Source organism: Phacochoerus africanus, chromosome 8, assembly GCF_016906955.1.
Source record: "Phacochoerus africanus isolate WHEZ1 chromosome 8, ROS_Pafr_v1, whole genome shotgun sequence".
NCBI lineage: Eukaryota > Metazoa > Chordata > Mammalia > Artiodactyla > Suidae > Phacochoerus > Phacochoerus africanus.
This window is the reverse complement of record NC_062551.1, coordinates 71,079,517-71,102,785: the sequence shown is the minus strand read 5'-3', so window position 1 is coordinate 71,102,785 and position 23,269 is coordinate 71,079,517. Positions and strand designations below refer to the sequence as shown.

Sequence of the window (23,269 nt, the reverse complement as noted above, 5' to 3'; positions counted from 1 at the left end):
CTGATCTCATCAGCCCTTGACCTCATCCGACCTCCCAAATTCCAGGAGTCAAGGCGGAAGATCAGAGCCCTCACCTTCCCTTCCCCATCATCAGCTTAGGGTGCGGTCTGAGTGCTGGACCTGGAGAGAAGGAAGACACCCCCTCCCAGAACCCGTCCTCTGCACCCACTGGCCTGGATGAGGGACCCCAGGGGCGCCACCCCCCCCCCCCCGCCCAGGCTGGCCTGGGAACACTCAGGGTGAGGGAGGAAGGAGGTCCTTTCCTGTGCCCATCCGATCCCAAACTGCAACTGCCACAGATGTACCTCGTTCCGGAAGAGCCTGAAATAGACGCACAATCCTGTCTCCATCTCTCCGTTCCCCCTCCTGCCCTTAAGGACCTGTTAGGGACAAAGGGATGGGAACAGAGGACAATAACATCTGTTTTTCCAACAAGCCGGTGACGACGTGGATCTGTAGGCTGAGCTCGCGTCAACACCCAGGACCAGATGCAGCCCCACAGCTGCCAAAGCAACGGGCCCTCCATCATTTCTCAGAGATTATCTCCTAGTCAGTGTCTCCTGCTTGTTTGCTTTACCCTCATCCGGGGAGCTATTGCTGCTCTCGGCAGGATCAGACCAGCCTCTCCGCTTGCTTGTTATCTCTGTCATGGGCTGGACCCCTGCATCTCAGGGCCGCCTTCTCAAGGTGGGGACAGAGGTCGGGGTGCTGGCCCACAGCGCAGAGCCTGGTGGGAAGAGCGCTGCGGGAGATGTCGCAGGGCTTGGCTGTTAAATCCAGCTTGACCACTGGCTCTAGGACCTTGCAAGGATGAATCTGTTTGGGGATATTGAGAGCAAGGTGCTTAAACTTGCTGCAGGAGCCTCTCAGTTTCCTCATCTGTAAGGTGGGCATCATATATCGTAACTCCATCCTGGCATCGCATTTAGTCTCAAAGGTGATCAGGTGTATGGGAACCTAATTCAGGTCAGATGGCAGCAAAACCAAGGACAAGGACAGTGAGACACTGCAGTGTGGGTTTCTGCATGCATTTTTTTTTTTTTTTTTGGCTGCCCTGTGGCCTATGACGTTCCCGGACTAGGGATCCGATCTGAGCCACAGACACGACCTACACCGCCGCCGCAACACCGGATCCTTCATCCACTGTGCTGGGCCGGGGGATGGAACCTGCGTCCCAGTACTCCGAAGATGCTGCCCGTCCCATTGTGCCACCGTGGGAACTCCTCCATAGGCAATTTTGTCTGAGGCTGTTCTCGGGCAAAGATGATGTCTTCCAAGTTTGCAGGAGCCACACTCCTGCCCCAGGTCGGAGGGATGGCTGAGAGGACCTCAGGGGGTCAGATTGCACAAAGCAAATAGAATCATCCATTCCCTCTCTCTGGGTTCCCTTGACCCTCTTCCTTCTCCCTCTCCTCCAACACCCGGGGCAACAACCCCCACGTGCAGAGGGAGCTCAGGAAGAGCCAGGAGAAGGGTTAGGGAGGGAAGCGGGAGGAGAAAGAGAGAGGGAGACGATGATGAGCGAGGCAGCTGTGGTTCTTTCAATATTTTAAAGCACATTTAAATTGAAAATGAGATGTATTAAAAAAACAACAACCCATCACACGCCCCACCCCACCCCCTTCGTAAGAAAGGGGGAGAAGCACTGCAAATGAAAAAGAGCTTTAACCAAATGAGTGCGGCGGCGTTTAGAGTTGGAGAAAAAGGTTGATTTGGGTTGAGGACCTGCTGTTCTGTGACCCTGTGACCTTGAGCAAGTCACCTAACCCACTCAGCCTGTGAAACCAGCTGCCGCCGGGAGACAGAGCAGAGACCTCTGCACCCAGAGAATGGAGATGCTCGCTGTGAGCCTGGTTGCGAAACCTCACAATGCAACTGGGACTTAAACCCACTGGTTTTTAGTTAAAATCACACACCTGCTCTCAGGACTTAGCAAAGTTCAGGTTCTTTGTCTCAGCACAGAAAGAATGTGGCAAGGGGCAAAGTGATGAATAAGAATTAGATTTGTTAGGGGACCCGTGACCAAAACCACCCACCTTGGCCAGGCAGGTAAATAGCCACTGGCGGGAGCTGTCTCACAGCAGGAGGCCCCGATGGGGAACAGGGTAGCGCCTGGACTAACCAGGAGGATTTGGGAAGGGCCCAGAGCAAGGAAGCCCAACTAACCTCCCAGGATCCTTGGCCCAGGCATCTATCTTGGCTGCAAGACCACTGGCCAGAGACAACCTCGAAACGAACCCCATTCCCATAAAACCAGAGGCCACGAGCCACGTGGCAGAGCAGTTCTCCTGGGTGCCCTTCCCCTGCTGCTCTCTGCCCAGGCGCCCCTTCAACATAAAGTCTCTCGCTTTGTCAGGAGGTGTGCCTCCTCAGCTCATTGCTCAGTGTCAGGCAAGAGCCCATTCTCGGGCCTTGGAAGGGGTCCCCCTTCCTGCGACAGATTCATTGAGAGAGACAAAGCGTGGACCTCTCCAAAGGTAGGAGAGTGGCCCTGGGAGAAACACGCACCACGGGCAGAGTGTGGCCCTTCTCAGAAGGCGAGAGGCGCCCCGAAATGTGGGTGTTTGCAGACTGGATAATTTCATAGGCTAATGAGTGGGAGGATTATTCCCACTTCGCTGGGCACTGATTCAGGGGGCGGGGGCGGGAATTCCAGGAACCGGGCCTTTTACTGTCCACCTCTGAACTGTCCTGGCTTCTGTGGCCGTGTCTTTTTTTTTTTTTTTTTTGGTCTTTTTGCCTTTTCTAGGTTCACTCCCGTGGCATACGGAGGTCTAATCGGAGCTGTAGCCAGAGCCACAGCAACATGGGATCCAAGCCGCATGTGCAAACTACACCACCACTCACGGCAACGTTGTATCCGTTGTATCCTTAACCCACTGAGCAAGGCCAGGGATCGAACCCACAACCTCATGATTCCTAGTCGGATTTGTTAACCACTGAGCCACGACGGGAACTCACTGTGGGTGTGTCATTTAGATGCTAATGCACCACCAAGAGCGCCTAATGAGGCTCAAGGTCAACTGGAAGTCGACCCTTTCACCATCTTGGGCCTTTCTTTTACTGTATCCTCAACAACCACATCACTTCATTCTTCTAAAGGCTGTACCCCTGCCCCCTACCCTCCCATTTCAGGTGGGCAGTGTGGACAGACAGGGCGGCTCCCACGGCTTAGATCTGGGGTGAACGTGAAGACACCCCTTCTCCCAGCCACCCAGGCCGGGGTCACCGGGAGGGACAGGAGATCGGGGACCACGGATCTCCCGGGCTGGCAGGAGGCTTTGGGGCCAGCCCGTCCTCCCCCAGAAGCTACATAGCCAACTGGGGAAGCAGGGCTCCTCCCGGCAAGATTAGCTGCAGCCACCCCGATGGCCCGGGGCACAGACGACAGAGAGCTCCTCCCCACCTGACTGGCTCTGTCCCTGGGAAAGGAATGGCTCTTCTCCAGGGGGCAGCCCGCCCCGTGCCCACCTCTGCTCTGAGCTGGCAGGATAATGAAGGCTCCACCTCCCAACCTGGCCTGAGCGTTGGGGCTGTGGTTTCTTTTTATCCTCTCTGGAATTGCCCGGAGATTGGTTATCTGGTAATTGAAATTGTTTTACAAGGTGTGGCTCATTGCATTGAGTTCCATTAATTGTCGGCTCTTCTCGAACACCCGGAGTGATAGCTGCCCTGTTGATGAGAGAGTAGAGGAGCGGGTGTCCCCACACGCCATACACAGATGCACACACGCACCCAAGTGCACACACATGCATGTGGACAATTGTTTTTTCTTTGTTTTTTTCATTTTTGGCCACCCCACGGCACATGGAGCTGCCAGACCAGGGATCAGATCCGAGCCACAGTCACGACCCAAGCTGCAGCTGCAGCAATGCTGAATCCTCAACCCACTGCACCGAGCTGGGGATTGAACCCACATCCCAGCGCTCCCAAGATGCCACCGATCCCATTGTGCCACAGCAGGAGCTCCTAATTTTTTTTTTTTTTTAATATAATGACAACCCTGGTAAAAACAGACTTCAGATATTTTCTGGATGCCCTTCCCTGGGTGAACTTAGACAGGAGCCCAAAAACATGATGTTACCCCTGGCATAGAACGTTTGAGAAATAGGGTTCCCAGATAACTCCTTTAACCTAGAGGTTTTTTTTTTGTTTTGTTTTGTTTTTTGTCTTTTCTAGGGCCGCTCCTGCAGCATATGGAGGTTCCCAGGCTAGAGGTCTAATCGGAGTGTAGCTGCCAGCCTGCGCAAAGAGCCACAGCCACGCGGGATCCAAGCCGCATCTGCAGTCTACACCACAGCTCACGGCAACGCCGGATCCTTTACCCACTGAGCGAGGCCAGGGATCGAACCCAAAACCTCATGGTTCCTCGTTGGATTCGTTAACCACTGCGCCACAATGGGAACTCCAAACCTAGAGGTTCTTGAAGCCCCTCAGAAGGACAGGCCACTCAAGACTGTACATAAGACCATCTATCTCTCCATCCAACACTCTCCTAGCACCTGCTCCATGGTCAAGCTCCTGGGCCATGGGGCACTCAGACAGGAAGCCACGTTGACAGTCTCTGGGCCCAAGACCAAGTACCTCGGGAGTACGGAGCTCTAGAGCAGGGAGGGGCAAGTTTCCCAGAGTCACCCCACTGGGATTCCAGTCTCCCTGAAACAGAGGCTCCAAATGGTCATCCCTCCATTCCCCCCAGAACCTTGTGCAATCACTAAGGGGCCCCACCCCCACCCCAACACACAGGGTTTCACCGTGAAGTGTTTCTTTTGTTTTCTGTCTACCACACGATTGTATCAGCTCCATGAGGCAGGGACCTGGTCTTGCTCACCTATTTTTAGTGTGGGTTTTTTTTGTTTTTTATGGCCACACCCACGGCACATGGAGGTTCCCAGGCTAGGGGTCAAATCAGATCTGCAGCTGCCAACCTACACCACACTTTCAGCAACTTAGGATCCAAGCTGAGTCTGTGGCCTATACCACAGCTCACGGCAACACCAGATCCTTAACCCAAGGCCAGGGATCGAACCCACATCCTCATGGATCTTCGCTGTGTTCCTTAACTGCTGAGCCACAAAGGGAACCCCTTCTATTTTAGTTTTTAACATAGTGTCTGATACTTATCAGGTGCTCAGTATTGTTTGTTGAGTGAATGAATGAATGTATTGGGGATTGTGCCAGCACAGTGAAGAATACCGTCAGGTCAGCCGTGGGTCCTCTGCTCCTTGGTAGGGAAGTCAGATTATAGAGAATCAATCGCATTCTAAAATATTCATCAGGAGTTCCCGTCGTGGCTCAGCGGTAACCAACCCGACTAGTATCCATGAGGATGCAGGTTTGATCCCTGGCCTCACTCAGTGGGTTAAGGATCCAGCATTGCCGTGAGCTGTGGTGTAGGTCACAGACTAGGCTCTGACCCTGAGTTGCTGTGACTGTGGTGTGGGCTGACAGCTGAAGCTCTGATTTGACGCCTAACCTGGGAACCTCCATATGCTGCGAGGTGCAGCCCTAAAAATAAAAAGGCAAAAAAATAAAAAATAAAATATTCATCAATTCAAGAGGAAAGGGGACTCACTATATGAGATGCTTGCTACATCCCAGGCACCATGCTAGGCATTTCATTTAAACGCAAAACTACCCTACAAGGCAAATACTAGCATCCTCCTTTGTAGAGAAGGAACCAGAAGCTCATAGAGGTTACATAACTTGGCTGAGCATATCCACAGTGTGAGTGGTGCACCTGGACTTCATTAAACATGGTGCTCTCAAACTCCATGAGTGTTTCCCCAGTTAAGTTCCATGAGTGATGTAAGGAGTGCCTGTTTGTCTTTCCTCTGGGATTGCAGGATTCCTGCGGATAGGACCAGTTCCCACTCACCTTTACACCCAGGAGCCGAGCACAGAACTGGAACCTAATACTTGCTCATTTAACTGTGGACGCTGACTTGTCTCACAGCCGCCTGCAGATGGCGCCAGAGAGAAGCAGAGCTGAGAAAGAGGCCTCTGTCCTAAGGAGTGAATTGATCAAGGTCTGGTGACAGCGGGAGGTAGAGAATTCAGCTCTATTGCCCTCCTCCCACTGCTATTTGTGCCTCTGCTGTGACACTTGAGATGGCATCAGAATAACTTACATTGTGTGCCCTCCCCACCAGCTCACTAAGAGCCCTCAAAAGTCAAGGCCATGCCTCATTTATCTGGAGTCCCGGGACAGAGCTGGCCGGGAGTGGGTTCTCAGTGAAGGACTCTGGTCAGGGAAAGCATCCGCTAGAAGTGACCTCGGACCCCCTCGGCATCTCCCGTGCACCTGGTGCCTTGTCACCAGCATTCCGAGGCCTCAGTGCAGCCCAGAGGGAGGCGGTCTTCCCAGTCTCCAAACACGCGCCTTGCCTGGGCCTCGTCTCCCCAGGCCATTCATCTTGATTAGGTATTGGCAGCCTCGGCTGATTAAGCGCGGCCATCCCCTCCTGTTTCTCAGGAAGGAGGTGTCAGGGTTTTTCATTCTTCAGGCTCTGACCTTGCCAGCAGTACAATGGCCCTTAGCACCCCTGCCTCAATGCCAAAGGGATCTGGCTGCGCTGCCAAAGAGGCCGATGAAGGAGAACTTCACCCATGTGCTCAGGCAGCGACCAAGGGACCAAGGCAGCTGCGCAAATTGGGGACAGCTGTCCGCCAGCACCTCAACTTCTGAGGAGACCCTCCCCCTCATGGCCGGCTCTTCCTGGAAGTCTTTTTTTTTTTTTTTGTCTTTTCTAGGGCTGCACCTGCGGCATATGGAGGTTCCCAGGCTAGGGGTCCAATTGGAGCTGTAGCTGCCGGCCTACACCACAGCCACAGCAACGCCAGATCTGAGCCGCGTTTGCAACCTACACCAAAGCTCACAGCAACGCCAGATCTTTAACCCACTGAGCAAGGCCAGGGATCAAACCTGAAACCTCATGGTTCCTAGTCAGATTCGTTAACCACTGAGCCATGACGGGAACCCCCTCTTCCTGGAAGTCTTGATCATGACTTATCATCACCTCCTCCTGGAAGCCTTCCTAATTAGCTCCATCTCATGCCCCCACCTCTACCCTCTGTACTGTGGTTATCAGTGTTTATTCAATGGTTGACATGCATCAGTCTCTTCTCAATATACCCAAAGACTAAGGCTTCTGTGTCCCAAACACGTGTAACTCTCACCTGCACGGGAGGGAGGGGCCCTTTCGGTCTCCCCCCCGACCCCCACCTTCCCCTGCCAGCCAATTCTCAGGAAGTGGAGTCACCCACATGTCTGAAATGGCCCCTCTTGACTCAGAGGACAGCTAGAAGAAAGAAAATGGAGGCAGGCAGGAGTTCCCATCGTGGTGCAGCGGAAACAATTCCGACTAGGAACCATGAGGTTGACAGGTTCGATCCCTGGCCTTGCTCAGTGGGTTAAGGATCTAGAATTGCCATGAGTTGTGGTGTAGGTCATGGATGTGGCTCGGACCCCAGATTGCTGTGGCTGTGGTGTAGGCCAATGGCTACAGCTCCGATTAGCACCCTAGCCTGGGAATCTCCATATGCTGCGGGTACAGTCCTAAAGACAAACGAACAAACAATCAAAAGACAGGCAGATGGGGGAACATGGGCAGAAATGCTGCGGGCCACATTCTTAGGAGCTGGAGTCGCTATTGAGTCAGTGGCTATATGAGGTTGGGAAGAAAGAGAGAAAATGAAGACGGATCAGGGCCAGGGGCAGAGATTTAAGCTGAGAATGGCCCTTCCTGTGTCGTCCTGGGCAGGCAGTGGCAGGCGGCGGCCACTCACTCTCCATTATGCAGGGACGGGCAGATCTGCCCGGAAACCTAACCAGCCAGAGCAGGTTGGACACAGGGCTTCATTATTATCTCCATAAAGCTGGCCTCCTGGGGCGCTGCAGGGCACAGGGCAGGGGGTTTGCGGGGGCTCCACCTTGAAGACTAGAGAGCAGCAGACCAGTGCCAAGGCCAAGGGCTGTGCCCAGCCCATGGCAGCTCCTCTACCTCCCACAGCTGGTCTCTCCTGCAGGGAACTCAGGCTCTCTGCTTCCCGTTGTTAGAGCATCACCAGCAAGAAGGCGGCTGTCCCACGGGAATGGAAACCCCACCCCCTGATGGGAACCAGCTCCCCCAGCCCTGAGCCACCTCCATGGCCAGCCCAGCTCTTGGGAGCAACCCCAGGAGCCCCTGCTTAAGAGCACTGGGGCGGGGGGTGGGGGGGGTTGGTCAGGGACATTGTCAAGGCTGTGTCACTGGCTGACGCTTCTGAAGCCCCCTTCTCAGGCACCCTCCACCATCAGCCTTGTCCTCACCCCTCTGCCACTGCCAAGGGCAGACCACCTGACTGAATCCCAGGGTACTCGGTACTGCAGGACATCCAAAGACAGAGATGGGGAGCTGAACTCTTATTGAAATCATGCAAGGTTTAAACCACTGCTCCGGAGTTCCCGTCCTGGCACAGTGGAAATGAATCCGACTAGGAACCATCCCTGGCCTCGCTCAGTAGGTTAAGGATCCAGGATTGCTCTGAGCTGTGGTGTAGGTCACAGATGTGGCTCAGATCTGGTGTGGCTGTGGCTGTGGCGTAGGCCGGCAGCTACAGTTCAGATTTGACCCCTAGCCTGGGAACGTCCCTCTGTCGCGGGTGTGGCCCTAAACAGACAAACAAAATTTTTTTTTCAAAAAATTAAAACAAAATTTTTTTTAAATTAAAAATTAAAATTAATTTTGTCTGTTTAGGGCTGAACCCGCAGCATATGGAAGTTCCCAGGCTACAGGGGTGGAATCAGAGCTGCAGCCACTGGCCTACACCACAGCCACAGCAACGCCGGATCCAAGCTGCATCTGCCACCTACACCACAGCTCACAGCAACACCAGATCCTTAACCCACTGAGCAAGACCAGGGATCGAACCCGCGTCCTCATAGATACTAGTTGGATTCGTTACCACTGAGCCATGATGAGAACTCCAAAAATTAACTAAAGGCTCTTACTGTTGTGTCAAGATGCCCGGGACCTCTCAGAACGCCTGCATCTCGAGGTGGGCCGGGGCACTGAAGGGGGCTTTGGCTTTGCCTTTTGCCTTCGATTACAGCCCTGTCTCCACCCCAGGAACCTGTCTGCAGGCCCCCCTGAAGAGCCAGGCTCGGCCCTTGTCACTTCTCCAGGCAGGGGACCCCACCTGGTTTCTTCCACTGCACGGCATCCTGGGTTAGCCACTCACGGCGGGAGGCCTGTCCCAGTGTGGAAAAGAGCAAACCGCACATGTCAACTGGCTGAGACCCAAGAGTGCCAGGCTCTTGCCAGCGGCACTACTTTTACTCTGGCACAGGCTGGAGCCCGTAATGAAAGAGGCTGACAGTCCATTAGCAGCAGAGGGGTCAGTGAGGCTCCGAGGAAGGGAGCTGTCATCCACCGCCCTTCCAGGGCCTTCGAGGGGGAAATCAACTGTGCGTGCGCACGCGTGTGTGTGCATGTGTGCGCGTATAATCTTCAAAACAGAAAGAAAGAAATATCAATCACAGCCATGCCTGTTAAAGCGGGCAGACAGATAACGATACGCTGTCACGGAGACCTGTCAACCCGGTTCTCGTGCTCTGTCCTCCCAACCCCCGGGGGCAGGTCTGAGAGATGATCCCTTGCTAACAACAGAACGAGCGTATCACACGATGGGACAACCTTAAGGTCTCCTCATCCACCTCCTCTCTGAGGTCCAACTCTGCGGGTCAGTGTCCCAAGGAATCATCCTCCCGCTTGCACGCCTCCAGTCACAGGGAACTCACCACCCACTGGAACAATTCAAACCTCTCTCTTGCCTATACCTCTAATGGTCAGAAAGCTCTTCCTGACCTAAGAGCGTAAACGTGGGGCCATATAACTTCCACCCTCTGGTCCTAGCTTCGCCTGAAGTCACACACACAGCTCAATCCCTTTTCCCCAGGATAGCCCTCGAGTCTTCTTTCCATGCTGAATTTTTGTTTGTTTTTTTGTTTTGGCCATGCCCGTTCCATGGCTTGAAGAAGTTCCTGGGCCAGGGATTGAACCCGCCCCACAGCAGCAATCCAAGCTGCTGCAGTGACAACACCAAGCCCTTAACCCACTGAGCCACAAGGGAACTCCTTGTGCCAACTTGATTTTAAGTGCCCTCATCCATCTGCCGACTGCTTTCTGGACAAGATCCAGTTTTTAATAACATCTTCAGAGTGTGGTTCCCACAATGAGGGATATGAAATCTTTGCCACAGCTATTACCAAAGTGAAAAACAAACGTATGTGCGGGTAGAAATGAGGTCTCTGGAGCTGTATCTTTATGCCTTTCACATTTCATCTCATGTGTCAAATGCCCCGCTGAAATCCAAGTGTATTCTATCCACGGCACCCCCTTGATCTATCACTGCATCTGCTCTATCTGAACAAAGGAACCAAGAAAGAAGGAACAGTGAAGTTCCCGTCAAGCCTCAGCAGTAACGAATCCAACTGGTAGCCATGAGGGTGTGGGTTCGATCCCTGGCCTTGCTCAGAGGGTTAAGGATCTGACGTTGCTGTGAGCTGTGATGTAGGTCACAGATGCAGCTCTGATCTGGCATTGCTATGGCTGTGGTGCAGGCCAGCAGCTGTAGTTCCGATTTAACCTCTAGCCTGGGAATCTCCACATGCTGCAGGTGTAGCTCTAAAAAGCCAAAAAGAAAGAAAGAGAGAAAGGAAGGAAGAGTGCCTAGGAATGGGCCTAGCCCACCACATGTGGCCGACAACACAGGGGTGGGCAGGCCTTCCTTGTTCTGGACGCTAATCTGTCATCGCCACCTTGGGACACCTTGACCACGGCCATGGAAGCCAGAGCTCATCACTGACTCGAGCTGAGCTTCGGGCCAGGTCACAGGCTCAGATGTTTGCTCCAATAAAGGAGAACAGAAGAGGTGGTAGGAGACACATGATGTATCTTGCCCTCTCCCCCAACTCCAAGAGGCCAGCACGAGCCCCTAATGGCCCCCAGGTGGACTATGTGTAAAGGTCCCACAGGGGTGGGGGAAGAGGGAAACGCCTTGAGCAGATGAGGTGGATGAGGCAGGTGACAGGGAAGGGGGCAGCTCCCCCGAGACTGGGCGGAAATAAAGGGGGGCGGCGGGGACTCGTGCCCCCGAGGCCTGCGGTGCACAGCAAGGAGGGCTGCAGTCAGGGGCCCTGGGACCCTCCTAGAGCATAGTGGCCAAGAAACAAGGGGAGCTGCCAGGGCCGAGCCCCAGCACGAAGCAGCAGGGAAGCTGCTTACAGACGTGGAGCAGGTGCGGCCAGGACCCAGCCAACACCCCAGCTTCTGGCCCCTTGGAGGCCCGGGAGCCCTGGGTGGTCCTAGAAAGATGGAAGCAGACCCAAGAGGCAGCTGAGGTTCAATTTCCAGCCACCCCACTGGGGCACAGATAAACCCGACTCACAGAAATAAAGGCAGGGGATGCTGTATCGGAGTCATCCACTAAGGCCACACACCCCGCATCCACCGCCCCGCCACTCCCTGGATCTTCGCTTTCTGCTGTCACACGGTTCGTTTGGGGACCCGAGTATATGGTTTTGTGCTTACTCATGCTACATCTCCCCTCTGACACATCAAAGCCGCCTTTTGATTTACTTTATAAGCTCTTCCTCCAAGATGCAGCAAGTGCGCAATTCGGGCTGCCCGATTCCAGTTATTAACAACAGATGTTCGACTGGGCCGGGCCAAGGGCAGGCTTCCTTCCCAGCTGACAGCGACACGCTGACCAGTCAGCTCTCTCCCACAGCTGGCTCGGTCTCCCAGAAATTCACCAAACACCCTCCACCTTCTCCATCTATCAGCACAGTGACCTGCTCAAGAGAAATGAACGCAGGAAAGGACGTAAGGAGACAAGGCTAAGGCGGCCTTTCTGGCTCTTGGCAGAGCCACACTGGCTGGGAGGGCTCCCTACTGTCTTTTCTCGGGGCTCATCAAACCTGGTCAAACTCCTGGCCAGCGATCAGGTACCCTGTCCCCACCCCGCCAAAGGTGCCTACGCTGGTCTCCTGGCGTTTATGACTCAGAGGTCACAATCAGACGAGACAAGGAGCAGGAGGAAAGCACGAGGACTGGAAGCCAGACTGCTGATAAATATCTTCCTTTAATGGAAAAGAAGTTTCATTAATAAGTCTAAAGAAAACCTTCATTGAATCAGGGATGAGATACAAATTCCAGTGACCTGCTTATAAAACCTGACACCAAATTTGGCCTTTTAGAAAAATTTATATATAAAAAAATATGCATTAAAACCTGCACCAAAACACAGTGCAGAGATCAGCTGACCTCGCCCGAGAGGGTGCCTACCCGGGTGGTTTGGTCTGTGGACACAGGGAGCTCCCGGCCCTAGAGCCTCAGCAGTGAGCCTTGGGTGACAATGGCCTGCTCTGAAAAGGAGCCCGAAAAGCTTGTCTCTGAAGGTGGAACTCCTGTGAGCACCAAAATGCCACAAGCCTGGCACAGAACAAAAATGGGGCTGGGAAGACAGGCAGGGGACAAAGCTGTCCTTCCTTCCCTCTGACCACTGCTCGAGGATTCTGGAACTCTGCAGACAAACCACGTTTTTCGTTTTGTTTTCCGTTTTGGCTGCCCCGTGGCACAGGGAGTTCCTGGGCCAAGAAGCAGATCTGAGCCGCAGTTTTAACCCAAGCCGCACCTGTGGCAATACCGGATCCTTAACTCACTGTGCCGGGGATCAAAGGTGTGTCCAAGAGCTTCCAAGACACCACTTTAACTTTAGAGGAACTTTTGCAAATGTTTTCCAAATGTTTTTCCCATGCAAATCTGCCCAATTCTACCTTAAGGAGCAGAATCATAATTGGCCTGATTTTAAAGGTTAAAAACTAATTCTGACATCATTTTCCGCAGGCCAAGACCCTGAAACACCTATCAGAACGGCTCTGACCAGAGCAGAAAAGCATAATGATCATGGCCTCAATCTATTTCAGTCTTGGACCAAAAGCAAACGAGCAATTCCAGCCTGGAAGTTTTATCTTCCAGGCAGTGAAATGAGAAGCAGCGTCAATCAGTGCTGGAGGTCCCAAATCCTGGGTGCAGACTGACTCAGCACAAGGCAACTGAAGCCTTTGGCAGAAGCAGGATCGACACTGCACCTCTTTCTTCAAGGAGGAAGATTTGGTTTGCGGTTCCTTCACTGGCAGGCCTGTCATTTTGGCTGAACAGGGTCCAGACTCTTTGCCCACTGGCTTATTCACTCAGGAGGAGCTGTTGTCCCCTGTCCCCAGCCTACTGGGCCTGTGGTTCTGTGGAAGGGGATGGTGCCCCCTGCCTGCTGCTAAGCTGCTGCCCATAGCCGGGCACCTCCAGCAGGAGGGGTCCAGATGGGGCCTCGGAGCATGGGGTGGGGGGAGTGAAGAAGCAGCCCACAAAGACAGCGGGGCTACTCCAGAGCCCCTGCTAGTCACTGAAAGGGCTGGGAGTCCTTCCTGTCACTCCAGCGGGCTCTGTGGAGGGAAAACAGCAGTTTCTAGCCAAAAGCAAAGTAATGTTTTCAGCTGTCTCCAAGGTGGCATTTTTCTCCTGCCCTGTCCTCGGCCTTGCTGCGGGGTGACTGGACGCTCTTCCTCAGCTGTGGCAGGAAGTGAAGTGACAGACAAAAGTTTCTGAATCACAATTTCGGCAAAAAAGCCAGGAGCCAAGGCAGGCTGAAAAGAGGGACGTTCTCTCCCAAGCAGTGTATTCAGGACCCAAATGCTCAGGGCAGGAGGCAGGTGCTCCTTGTCACGAGGGGTCATCCCCACATCCTGCCAGACAAAGGCAACAGAGGGCACTTGGTCCACGACTATGGCTCTTTCAGGACAGGAGGCCAGGCCCGGCGGCTCCTCCACCAAGTCTTAGGGCGTTTTTTAAAGTCCACTTTAAAAATGACCTGACAGCACCCCCTAGTGGAAGTTATAAATAAAGCAAAGCCCATGCGTCCAATTTACCTGCGGATACCAGAGTGGTTTCAAGAGTCCCCATAAAACGGAATAAAATAACAACGAAAACAAAACATCCTAAGAATGTAAGAATAAAAAGGTGGGAGTTCACGAGCCATCTTGAGGCTCCTCGGGGCCAAAGCACCCGCCCCCCTCGGCTCCTCTGCCTCCAACACCTTCTAAGAAAGGGGCCCACGGTGTGGGGCGAGCCGCCGGTCCCCTTAGAGTTTGGGCAGGCTGCCTGCTGGTGCCAGAATGATGCCAAAGACGTAGAAGAGGCCCAGCAGAAGGTTGAGCTTGGCGGTCCTCTGGGGCAGTTTGCTGAACGTCTGGCTCCGGAACTGCCTCTCGAGGGAAAAGGCCATGGGAATGGTGAGCAGCGGGAGGGCCAGGCTGACACTGCAGTGCACAGCCAGGATGCTGAAGACCAGGTAGGGCAGGAAGAGCAGCGCGTTGTAGAGCAGGTAGGAGAGGGTGGGGCCGATGAGGATGGCGAGCGTGACGATGCCGGCCTCCCGGTCGGACTCCATGTCCCTGGTGTTGTTGGAATGGAGGATGGCCTCGGTGCTGAGGGCGAGGGGGATGGCGTAGACCAGGGGGAAGACTGCCAGGGACCCCACCTGGACGGCGTAGGCGAACACCACAGCCAGTGGGCCGAAGGTGATCAGGATGACGAGGTCTCCCAGAGCCACGTACTTGAATCCAATTCCTGCGGCCAGAAAACCGAGAGTCGGGGTGAGATCAGAGGCTGGGACCCGAGGAGCAGCCACCTTGGGCTGGGAAGGGGGGGGTTCCTAGACCCGAAGGCTGAGCAGTGGTGGAATTCTCCTCCCCTCCAAGCCAAGTCTGACTTCTTCTCCAGTGACACAGAGGGACAGAAAATCCTCATGGTCCAGCACCCAGGTTGATCTCAGAGTCATCCCCAAGTTGTCCTTCCTGCTGGCTCCCAACGAAGTCTTGCCACAAAGAACAGGGGGGTCCCACACTAGGGGTTACCCGTTGGGCGGTGGGGAGGTACAAACTGTTGGGTGTAAGGCTCAAGGACGTATTGTACAATATGGGTAACACAGTCAGTATTTTGTAATCACTGTAAAGAAAAAGTCAGCCTTTTTTTTTTTGCTTTTTAGGGCCGTACCCGCAGCATATGGAGCTTCCCAGGTCAGGGGTTGAATCAGAGCTACGGCTGCCAGCCTACACCACAGCCATAGCCACGCCAGATTCAAGCTGCGTCTGCGACCTACACCACAGCTCATGGCAACGCCGGATCCTTAACCCGCTGAGCAAGGCCAGGGATCAAACCTGCGTCCTCATGGTTCTAGTCAGATTCATTAACCGCTAAGCCATGACAGGAACCCCAAAGTAAGCTTTAAAAATTACATTAATTGGGAGTTCCCACTGCAGCTCAGCACTAATGAACCTGACCAGGATCCATAAGGACATGAGTTCAATCCATGACCTTGCTCAGTGGGTTGGGAATCTGGCGTTGCCATGAGCTGTGGTATAGGTCACAGACGTGGCTCAGATCCTGTGTTGCTGTGCTGTGGCCAGCAGCTATACCTCTGATTCAACCCCTAGCCTGGGAACTTCCACATGTCAAAAGCAAAACAAAATATGTGTGTATATATATATTTATTTATATTTATATATATATAAATTGGAGTTCCCGCTGTGTTGCAGTGGGTTAAGAATTTGACTGCAGAGGCTCTGGGTCACAGCTGCTGCAGAGGCACAGGTTCAATCTGCAGCCTGGCACAGTGGGTTAAAGGATCTGGCATTGCTGCAGCTTCGGCTTGGAGTCAATCCCTGGCCCAGGAATTTCCATATGCCATGGGTTCGGCCATTTAAAAAAAAAAAAAAAAAAGGTTGTATTAAAAAGTTTTTAATTGAAAAAATAAGTTCCCATCATGGCTCAGTGGTAATGAATGTGACCAGCATCCCTGAGGACGCAGGTTCAATCTCTGGTCTTGCTCAGTGGAGTAAGGATCCGATGCTGCCGTGAGCTGTGGTGCAAGTCACAGATGCTGCTCGGATCTTGTGTGGCTGTGGCTGTGGCGTAGGCCGGCAGCTACAGCTCCGATTCGACCCCTAGCCTGGGAACCTCCATGTGCCGCAGGTACGGCCCTGAAAAAAAAAAAAAGAATATATATACATATATATGTGTATGTATGACTGAGTCACTTTGCTCTACAGTAGAAACTGAGGGAACATTGTAAATCAACTATAATGGAAAAAAAAATAATCATTTTTTAAAAAAAGACTTTAAAGACCATTCCTCTAGGCAGCCTTCCCCAGGCCTAGACCGCATTCGGTCCCCTGCAGTATATGCCCTCACAGCGCCCTCAATGCCACTTTCCTAAGCTCTATCACACTTCTGATGAGTTTGTCTCCGTCTCTCCCGCAAACCCGTAAGTTTCATTCGGGCAGGACCTGGAGTCTGACTTGTTCACAGCTGGCTCCCCAAGGCTTGGCGAGAAGGCTGAGTGGAACAAAGAGCTACAGTAACAAGCACCTAGAATTTGGGACCAAGGTCATGAAAAGTGTCCCGCTTGGACTGAAAAGGCAAAGCAGCATGGGAAAGGGAGAGGCGCCCAGTCAAGATGCCCACACATTTGGCTACAGAACCTTGGGAGACCTGCAATCTAATTGAGCATGGCCTCAGAATCAGAAAATTAAAAAAAAAAAAAAACGATTGGGTCATCAATTATATTTTTGTGTGGGTGTCTTTTGTCTTTTTAGGGCTGCACCTGTGGCATATGGAGGTTCGCAGGCTAGGGGTCCAATCGGAGCTACAGCTGCCAGCCTACACCACAGCCACAGCAACGCAGGATCCAAGCTGCATTTGTGACCTACACCACAGCTCCCAGCAATGCAGGATCCTTAACCCACTGAGCCGGGCCAGGGATGGAACCCACATCCTCATGGATACTAGTCAGGTTCGTTAACCACTGAACCACAACAGGAACTCCATCAGTTGCATTTTAAATGCAATGAAGATGATAATGGACAATGGTCTGCAGACCATCTAAAGGCGTGGCAGCCCAAGAACAAGATTTAGCCCAAGGTCACCTTCACACCCTCACACCGTGGGATTCTTTGGTGCTAAATGACCACAGCTGGTTCTTTGGAATGAAGCATCTCCAGGAAATGGTGCAAAAGGCATGGCCCCTTGATACCCACCACACATAGCAAACTAGTTCTGCACTCCCCGAGGAGCAGCGTTTGGAGGAATAACATGGTTGTCTGAGGACATGCCCTACAGGACGAAGGTCTCTCAAGCAGCACATAGGCTCCAGGTCTATGTGAGGAAACCGATGTCTCTTGGAACATCTCGCACAGTTAGGCAATTCCCCTGCCCAAGGAAGATGCCCCGCAGGGATGCTCTGATGCAGCAAGTTTCCCCACCAGCATCCCACTCTTCTCTTGCTTATTTTCTCAGCTCTCCAACAAGAAGACTTCAGGGCGCTGGTTACGGAAGAAAACACAGCTCTGCAGCCTTGACCTTTGGCGAGGGTACCCAAGAACACGTCCTCAGATCTGGCCAAAACACGACGTGAGCCAAGATGAACAGACACCTGTGGCTGCAAGGCTAAGCCCCCACTTTCAACAGACCCTGCATAAAAACCAGCCACACACACACACCAAGGACAAGAAAGGTCTGGCAATCTTCTTGAGGTTATTCGTCAAAAGAAAATGACAAAGCCCTTAGTAGGAGTTCCTGTCATAGCTCAGTGGTTAACGAACCCAATTAGTATCCATGAGGACACGGGTTCTATTCCTGGCCTTGCTCAGTGGGTTAAGGATCTGGCGTTGCCATGAGCTGTGGTGTAGGTCACAGAGGTGGCTCGAATCTGGTGTTGCTGTGGCTGTGGTGTAGGCCGGAAGCTGTAGGTCCGATTCGACCCTTAGCCTGGGAACCTCCACGTGTCTCGGGTGCGACCCTAAAAAAAAAAAAGCAAAATAATAATAATAAATAATAATAATAAAATGGGCAGTGAACTATAAAAAAATTAAAATTAAAAAAATAAAACCCATAAATCAGATTATGCCATTACTCTGCTCAATACATTCGAGTGTCCCTCCATTTGTTCATTCAATAAATATTAAGGACTGGCCATATGCCTGGCACTGTTCTGGGCACCAGGGGTTCAGCACAGAACCCAGGGACCGAAATCCCTATCCTGGGGGTTTACGGTCTACGGGAGAAGGCAGCTGACGAGGTAAGGGCTTTACGTGGTTAGGATGCAATATTGTTGTGAAGAGAAAGCAGAGGAAAGCAACAAGGCACATACTGTAGGGGAAACACAAAGGGTGCGTGGGGACTTCATTCTTTTCAGCTGCTGCAGAAAAGTTCTATTGTTTTGTCATTTTAACTAGGGTAGAAAGCAGGGCCTTACCAAGCAGCTGATCTGAGTAAACGGATGGCGGTTAGAAAGCAAAGCATACAGAGATGGGTGAAGAGCATTCTATTTTTTTTTTTTTTTAGGGCCCCCCTCCCCAGCATATGAAGGGTCTCAGGCTAGAGGTCGAATCAGAGCTACAGCTGCCGGCCTACGCCACAGCAACGCTGGAGCCGAGCCATGTCTGTGACCTACACCTCAGCTCATGGCAACGCCGGATCTTGAACCCACTGAGCAAGGCCAGGGATGGAACCCGCAACCTCAGGGATCCTAGCTGGGTTTGTTACCACTGTACCACATTGGGAACTACGGGAAAGGCATTCTAAACAGAAGAAGCAGCATCTGCCAAGGACCTAAGGCAGAGCCATGCCTGGCACGTTCCAGAAATCGCCAGGAGGGCAGTGCGGCTGGAGCATGGTCCGGATGAGGGCAGGTCCGAGAGGTGGAAGAGAGGGCAGATGAGCAGACCATGTCAGGCCCTGGGGGTCACGGGACAGATGCTGGTCTTGAACCTGAATGAGATGGGAGCCCCTGGGGAGTCCTGAGCAGAGGACTGACAGCAGGATCGCTCTGGTGGCTGACCTGGGAGCAATCCGAAAGGGACAAGGGTGGATGCACAGGGTCAACACAGAAGCTGCCGCAACACTCGGGGGAGATGACGGTGGGGGGAGGTGATGAAGTGGCAGGTCCCAGGGGCACTTTAGAAGCAGAGGTAAGAGAAGGATGGAGCGGCCGTCGGGGGAGATGGGAAAGCTGAGCAGAGGTTACACGGGGGAGAGGATCAGGACTTTGGTCTCAGACATGCAAGGTTGAGACGCCTGTGACCGCTAGAGAAGGTACCGAGCAAGAAGCTGGATGTGAGTGTGGAGTTTCGTGGAGAGCTCTGGTCCAGAGGTAGAAATCTGAGTGGCCAGCTGCACAGATGGCAACAGAAGCCATGAGACTGGCTGAAGCTCCCAAGGTCCCCAGGGGAGTAAAAGGAGATAGAGAAAAGAGGCCCAAGGAGTAGGCTTGGAGGTTGGGAGTGAGGAGGAACCAGCAGAGACGGAGGCCCTTCAAGACGAGGGCGAACCGGCCCCACCTCCCCAGCAGCTGCTGCCTCCCTCTCCCTCTGGATCCCACGCCTTTGGGCAGATCCTAGAAGATACCAAGCCCACCCCCACCCCCTCCAGCGTTTCTACATTTGCAATTCCTTGAACAGCCCTGAAGGACCTGAATCAGACCCCATTCTGCCCTGTGGCTGGCTCCTCACCTTCAAGTCTCAGTGTAAGTGTCACCGTCAGGGTCAGGGCCCCTTCCCTCCACCACCACCTTATACACTCATTCTAGGACAGCATCCTGCTGATGTTCCTGCCTTGAACTTTTTCCCATCGGTTGCCAGGACAACACCGTGTCTTGCTTTCCTTCTTTGTCCTCCAGATGTTCCATCAAAGCCCCCCATCCGCCTAGTGACTCTCCCTCCTCTGGGGTCCCAGCTAGGGGTACAACTTAACCCCTGTGCAAAGACTCCCAACTTATCTCTGGCTCCAGCTGTGACCTTGCCCCTGAACTCGGACGCATCTCCAACGATCTCTGCCACAGCTCCGCTTGGACGTCTAAAACACTAAGATGTCCAAAGTCAAAGGCTCAATGTTCTCTCCACAAACCCATCTTTAAGCTTCTCCCTCTCATGTGACGCCAACACCACTATTCCAGTTGCTCAGGCCAACACCGCAGCGTTACGTTGAATTCTGATGTTTCTTCTCCGCGCCACATCCCGTCTAGCGGCAGACCTTCTCCAGCCTCAAAATACATTCCCAACCTGACAATTCTGCCCTTTCCACTACTCCCCCCTTTCCACTACCCCCCCCTCCCCACGATTCAAGCCACCAGACACCTCTTGCCTGGTTTACTCAACAGCGTCCTCCTGAGTGTTCCTGCTTCTACCTTCCGCCCCCTTCTCCATTCTCAGCACCTTAGCCAGAGTGATTCTTCAGAAGCACTAAGGCCTATGGAATCCTGGGACCACCCTGCCCCCGCCCCCGAAAATGTTCTCTTGCTCTCCCTCTTTTGACTCATTCCCTCTTTCACACCCTGGACTCCATGCTGTTGCTGCAACTTTTCAGGAACATTCCTGCCTTAAGGCCTTTGGCAACTGGAGGTCCAAGATACACTTCCTCCAGATACCTGCTCGCCAGCTCCCTCACCTGTCACCTCCTCCGATCTTTGCCCACGTGCTACCTTTTTGGTGAGGCCTGCTCTGATCAAACTATTTTTTTTTTGTCTTTTGTCTTTTTTGTTGTCATTATTGTTGCTATTTCTTGGGCCGCTCCCTCGGCATATGGAGGTTCCCAGGCCAGGGGTTGAATCGGAGCCGTAGCCACCGGCCTACGCCAGAGCCACAGCAACTCGGGATCCGAGCCACGTCTGCAACCTACACCACAGCTCACGGCAACGCCGGATCGTTAACCCACTGGGCAAGGGCAGGGACCAAACCTGCAGCCTCATGGTTCCTAGTCGGATTCGTTAACCACTGCGCCACGACGGGAACTCCTGATCAAACTATTTTATTTTCTTTTTTGATTTTTTTGATTTTTTGCTTTTTTAGGGCCGCACATGCGGCCGATGGAGGTTCCCAGGCTAGGGGTCGAATTGGAGCTACAGCTGCCAGCCACTGCAACTCAGAATCCGAACCGTGTCTATGACTTAGACCACAGCTCACGGCAATGCCAGATCCTTAACCCACTGAGCGAGGCCGGGGATTGAACCCGCAACCTCATGGTTCCTAGTTAGATTCGTTTCTGCCCGCGCCACCATGGGAACTCCCTGATCAAAGTACTTGAAATCGACAGCTGTGTCTTCCTTTCTTGTGCTACCTCTTTTTCCCCTACAGCACTTAGCATCTTTGCATATGCTGTAATCAAGGTACAAAGTCATCCTGGCTTATCAGGAATTAGCTTGGTTTCCAGAAGTCCCACTTTTTTTTTTTTTTTTTTTTTGCTTTTTAGGGCCGCACCTGTGGCATATGGACGTTCCCAGGCTAGGGGTTGAGTTGGGGCTGCAGCTGCTGGCCTATACCACAACCAGAGCACCTCGGGATCCGAGCCACATCTGTGACCTACACCACCACTCACGTCAATGCCGGATCCTTAACCCACTGAATGAGGCCAGGGATCAAACCCAAATCCTCATGGTTACTAGCTGGGTTTGTAACCCGCTGGGCCACAACGGGAACTCCCAGAAGCCCCACATCTAGGGGACACTCCCAGTGCTGAGCAAACCAGGATCTGGTTATCCTAACCATAATTTACTATTTCTATCTTCTCTCCCTCCTCAATGATGTATAAAATCACTTCCACAAGGGCAGGGACTTGACAGCCATCTCTGCTGTGTTCCTGTAGAACAGAGTCTCGCACATAATAGCTGCTCAATAAATAGGGCTTAAGCACCTGCCCATCACCATCTTAATCAGCCTGCTACAAGGAGTCACCTAGCAAACTAGCTGAATGTAATTAGGTGTATAACTGGAGCTCTTCAAATATAATTCCACTGACATTTCCAACTGTGGCATTATAAAGTATGGCCAACGAGTGGAAACTAAATACAAAAAAATTTCATATATACGAGTTATTCCTAATATCCATAAGCCAAGCCAGGATGTTTTCCCCAAAAGCCACATGACCCACACATTATAGAGTTCACAAAAAGTGGCCTAATTCAGAAAATAACCTTGGACACCGCTCCGCTAGCCCTATAACTCCTATACACACGGCGGTTTCCAGGATAAGCAACTTAAGACCAGAAGCACAGGAAACCGGCCAATTCTTACCTCCTGTGTAGAGAAAGGAGCCAGACAGGCCTCCGAAGTAGATGAGGGCTAAGTGTTCCAGTTTCAGAGGGGACAGGTAGTAAAGGCAGGCAGCACAGACACAGCCCAAGGTGTAGAGGAAGACTCCAAACCGTACGACATCCTGGGGCTCCAAGATTCGATCCACCAGCGTCCTGTCATCACTCTTTTTGTGGTCGATGCCCTTGGAAAAGTCGTAGTAAGTGTTGACCAAATTGCCAGCCCCGTGCACAGCGAGGACAGCTACCGCACAACCCACCAACAGCCTGGGATCCAAGACGCCCTGGGATCGGTAAGCCAGGGCACTGCCCAGGGCCACGGGGGTGAGTGAGGCACTGAAGCTCCAGGGCCGCAGGGCAAGAACGTAAGAGGCGCACTTCTGCCTCCAGGAGCGCTGGAGGGGTCTGTCCTGCTCCGGACAGCCGTTCCCCAGCAGATCCCTGTCCCCGACCTTGGCTGTCTCTCCCGCCTGGATGTTAATCTTCTCCCCCGGGACCTGCGAGGCCGCCATGTAGGCTGCACGACCGTGAAGTCAATGTTAACAGCCAGCGGCCCGGGGAACCGCGTGCGCAGGGGCGTGGAGGGATGGGGCGGGGCGGGGCGGCAGACCTGACCTTCCCTCTTCGGTTCCACCCGGGTGGAGGGAACGGAGGGCAGCGGGGCTCGGGGACTGCGGTGAGCACCCCCACGAGGACGGGCACCCCCACGAGGCCGGGCGGCACCGCCCGGACCTCCTGTCACTTGGGCTAGGCCTGCTTCCAGACCCTCGCCCGACCCTAGAGCCCGCGGCTGGGCTGCGGGAACCTCCCCGAGGCCGCCGGGGCCGCCATCTTGTGCGCCCGCCTCTGGAGGCCCGCCGGGAAACAGGAGTCGGCCGCGCGGCCCAGGGCCGGGGGCGGGGCCGGGGGCTAGGGGGCGGGGCCGAGACTAGTGGGTGGGGCAGGGGGCGGGGCCGAGACTAGGCGCCCACCCAGCGGTCCAGCCCTGCCCTCGCCCACTGTCTGGGGCTCGCGGTTGCTCCCAGCATCGTTAGTAACAGTCTCCACGGCTTACCAAGAGCTTTCACTCACGGAAATAGGACTCACT

At 53.4% G+C, this 23,269-nt stretch overlaps 1 protein-coding gene across 1 annotated transcript; it reads right to left on the bottom strand.

Annotated features, from left to right (window-relative positions):
- Positions 1–12,107: 12,107 nt before the first annotated feature.
- Positions 12,108–22,936, bottom strand: UBIAD1 (UbiA prenyltransferase domain containing 1). The gene is made up of 2 exons (XM_047791788.1): positions 22,166–22,936; positions 12,108–14,669 (listed from the first exon to the last, which is right to left on the bottom strand). Exons 1-2 carry the CDS (start codon positions 22,692–22,694, stop codon positions 14,182–14,184), a joined length of 1,017 nt encoding a protein of 338 aa, XP_047647744.1. The 5' UTR covers positions 22,695–22,936; the 3' UTR covers positions 12,108–14,181.
- Between the last annotated feature and the right edge of the window lie 333 nt (positions 22,937–23,269).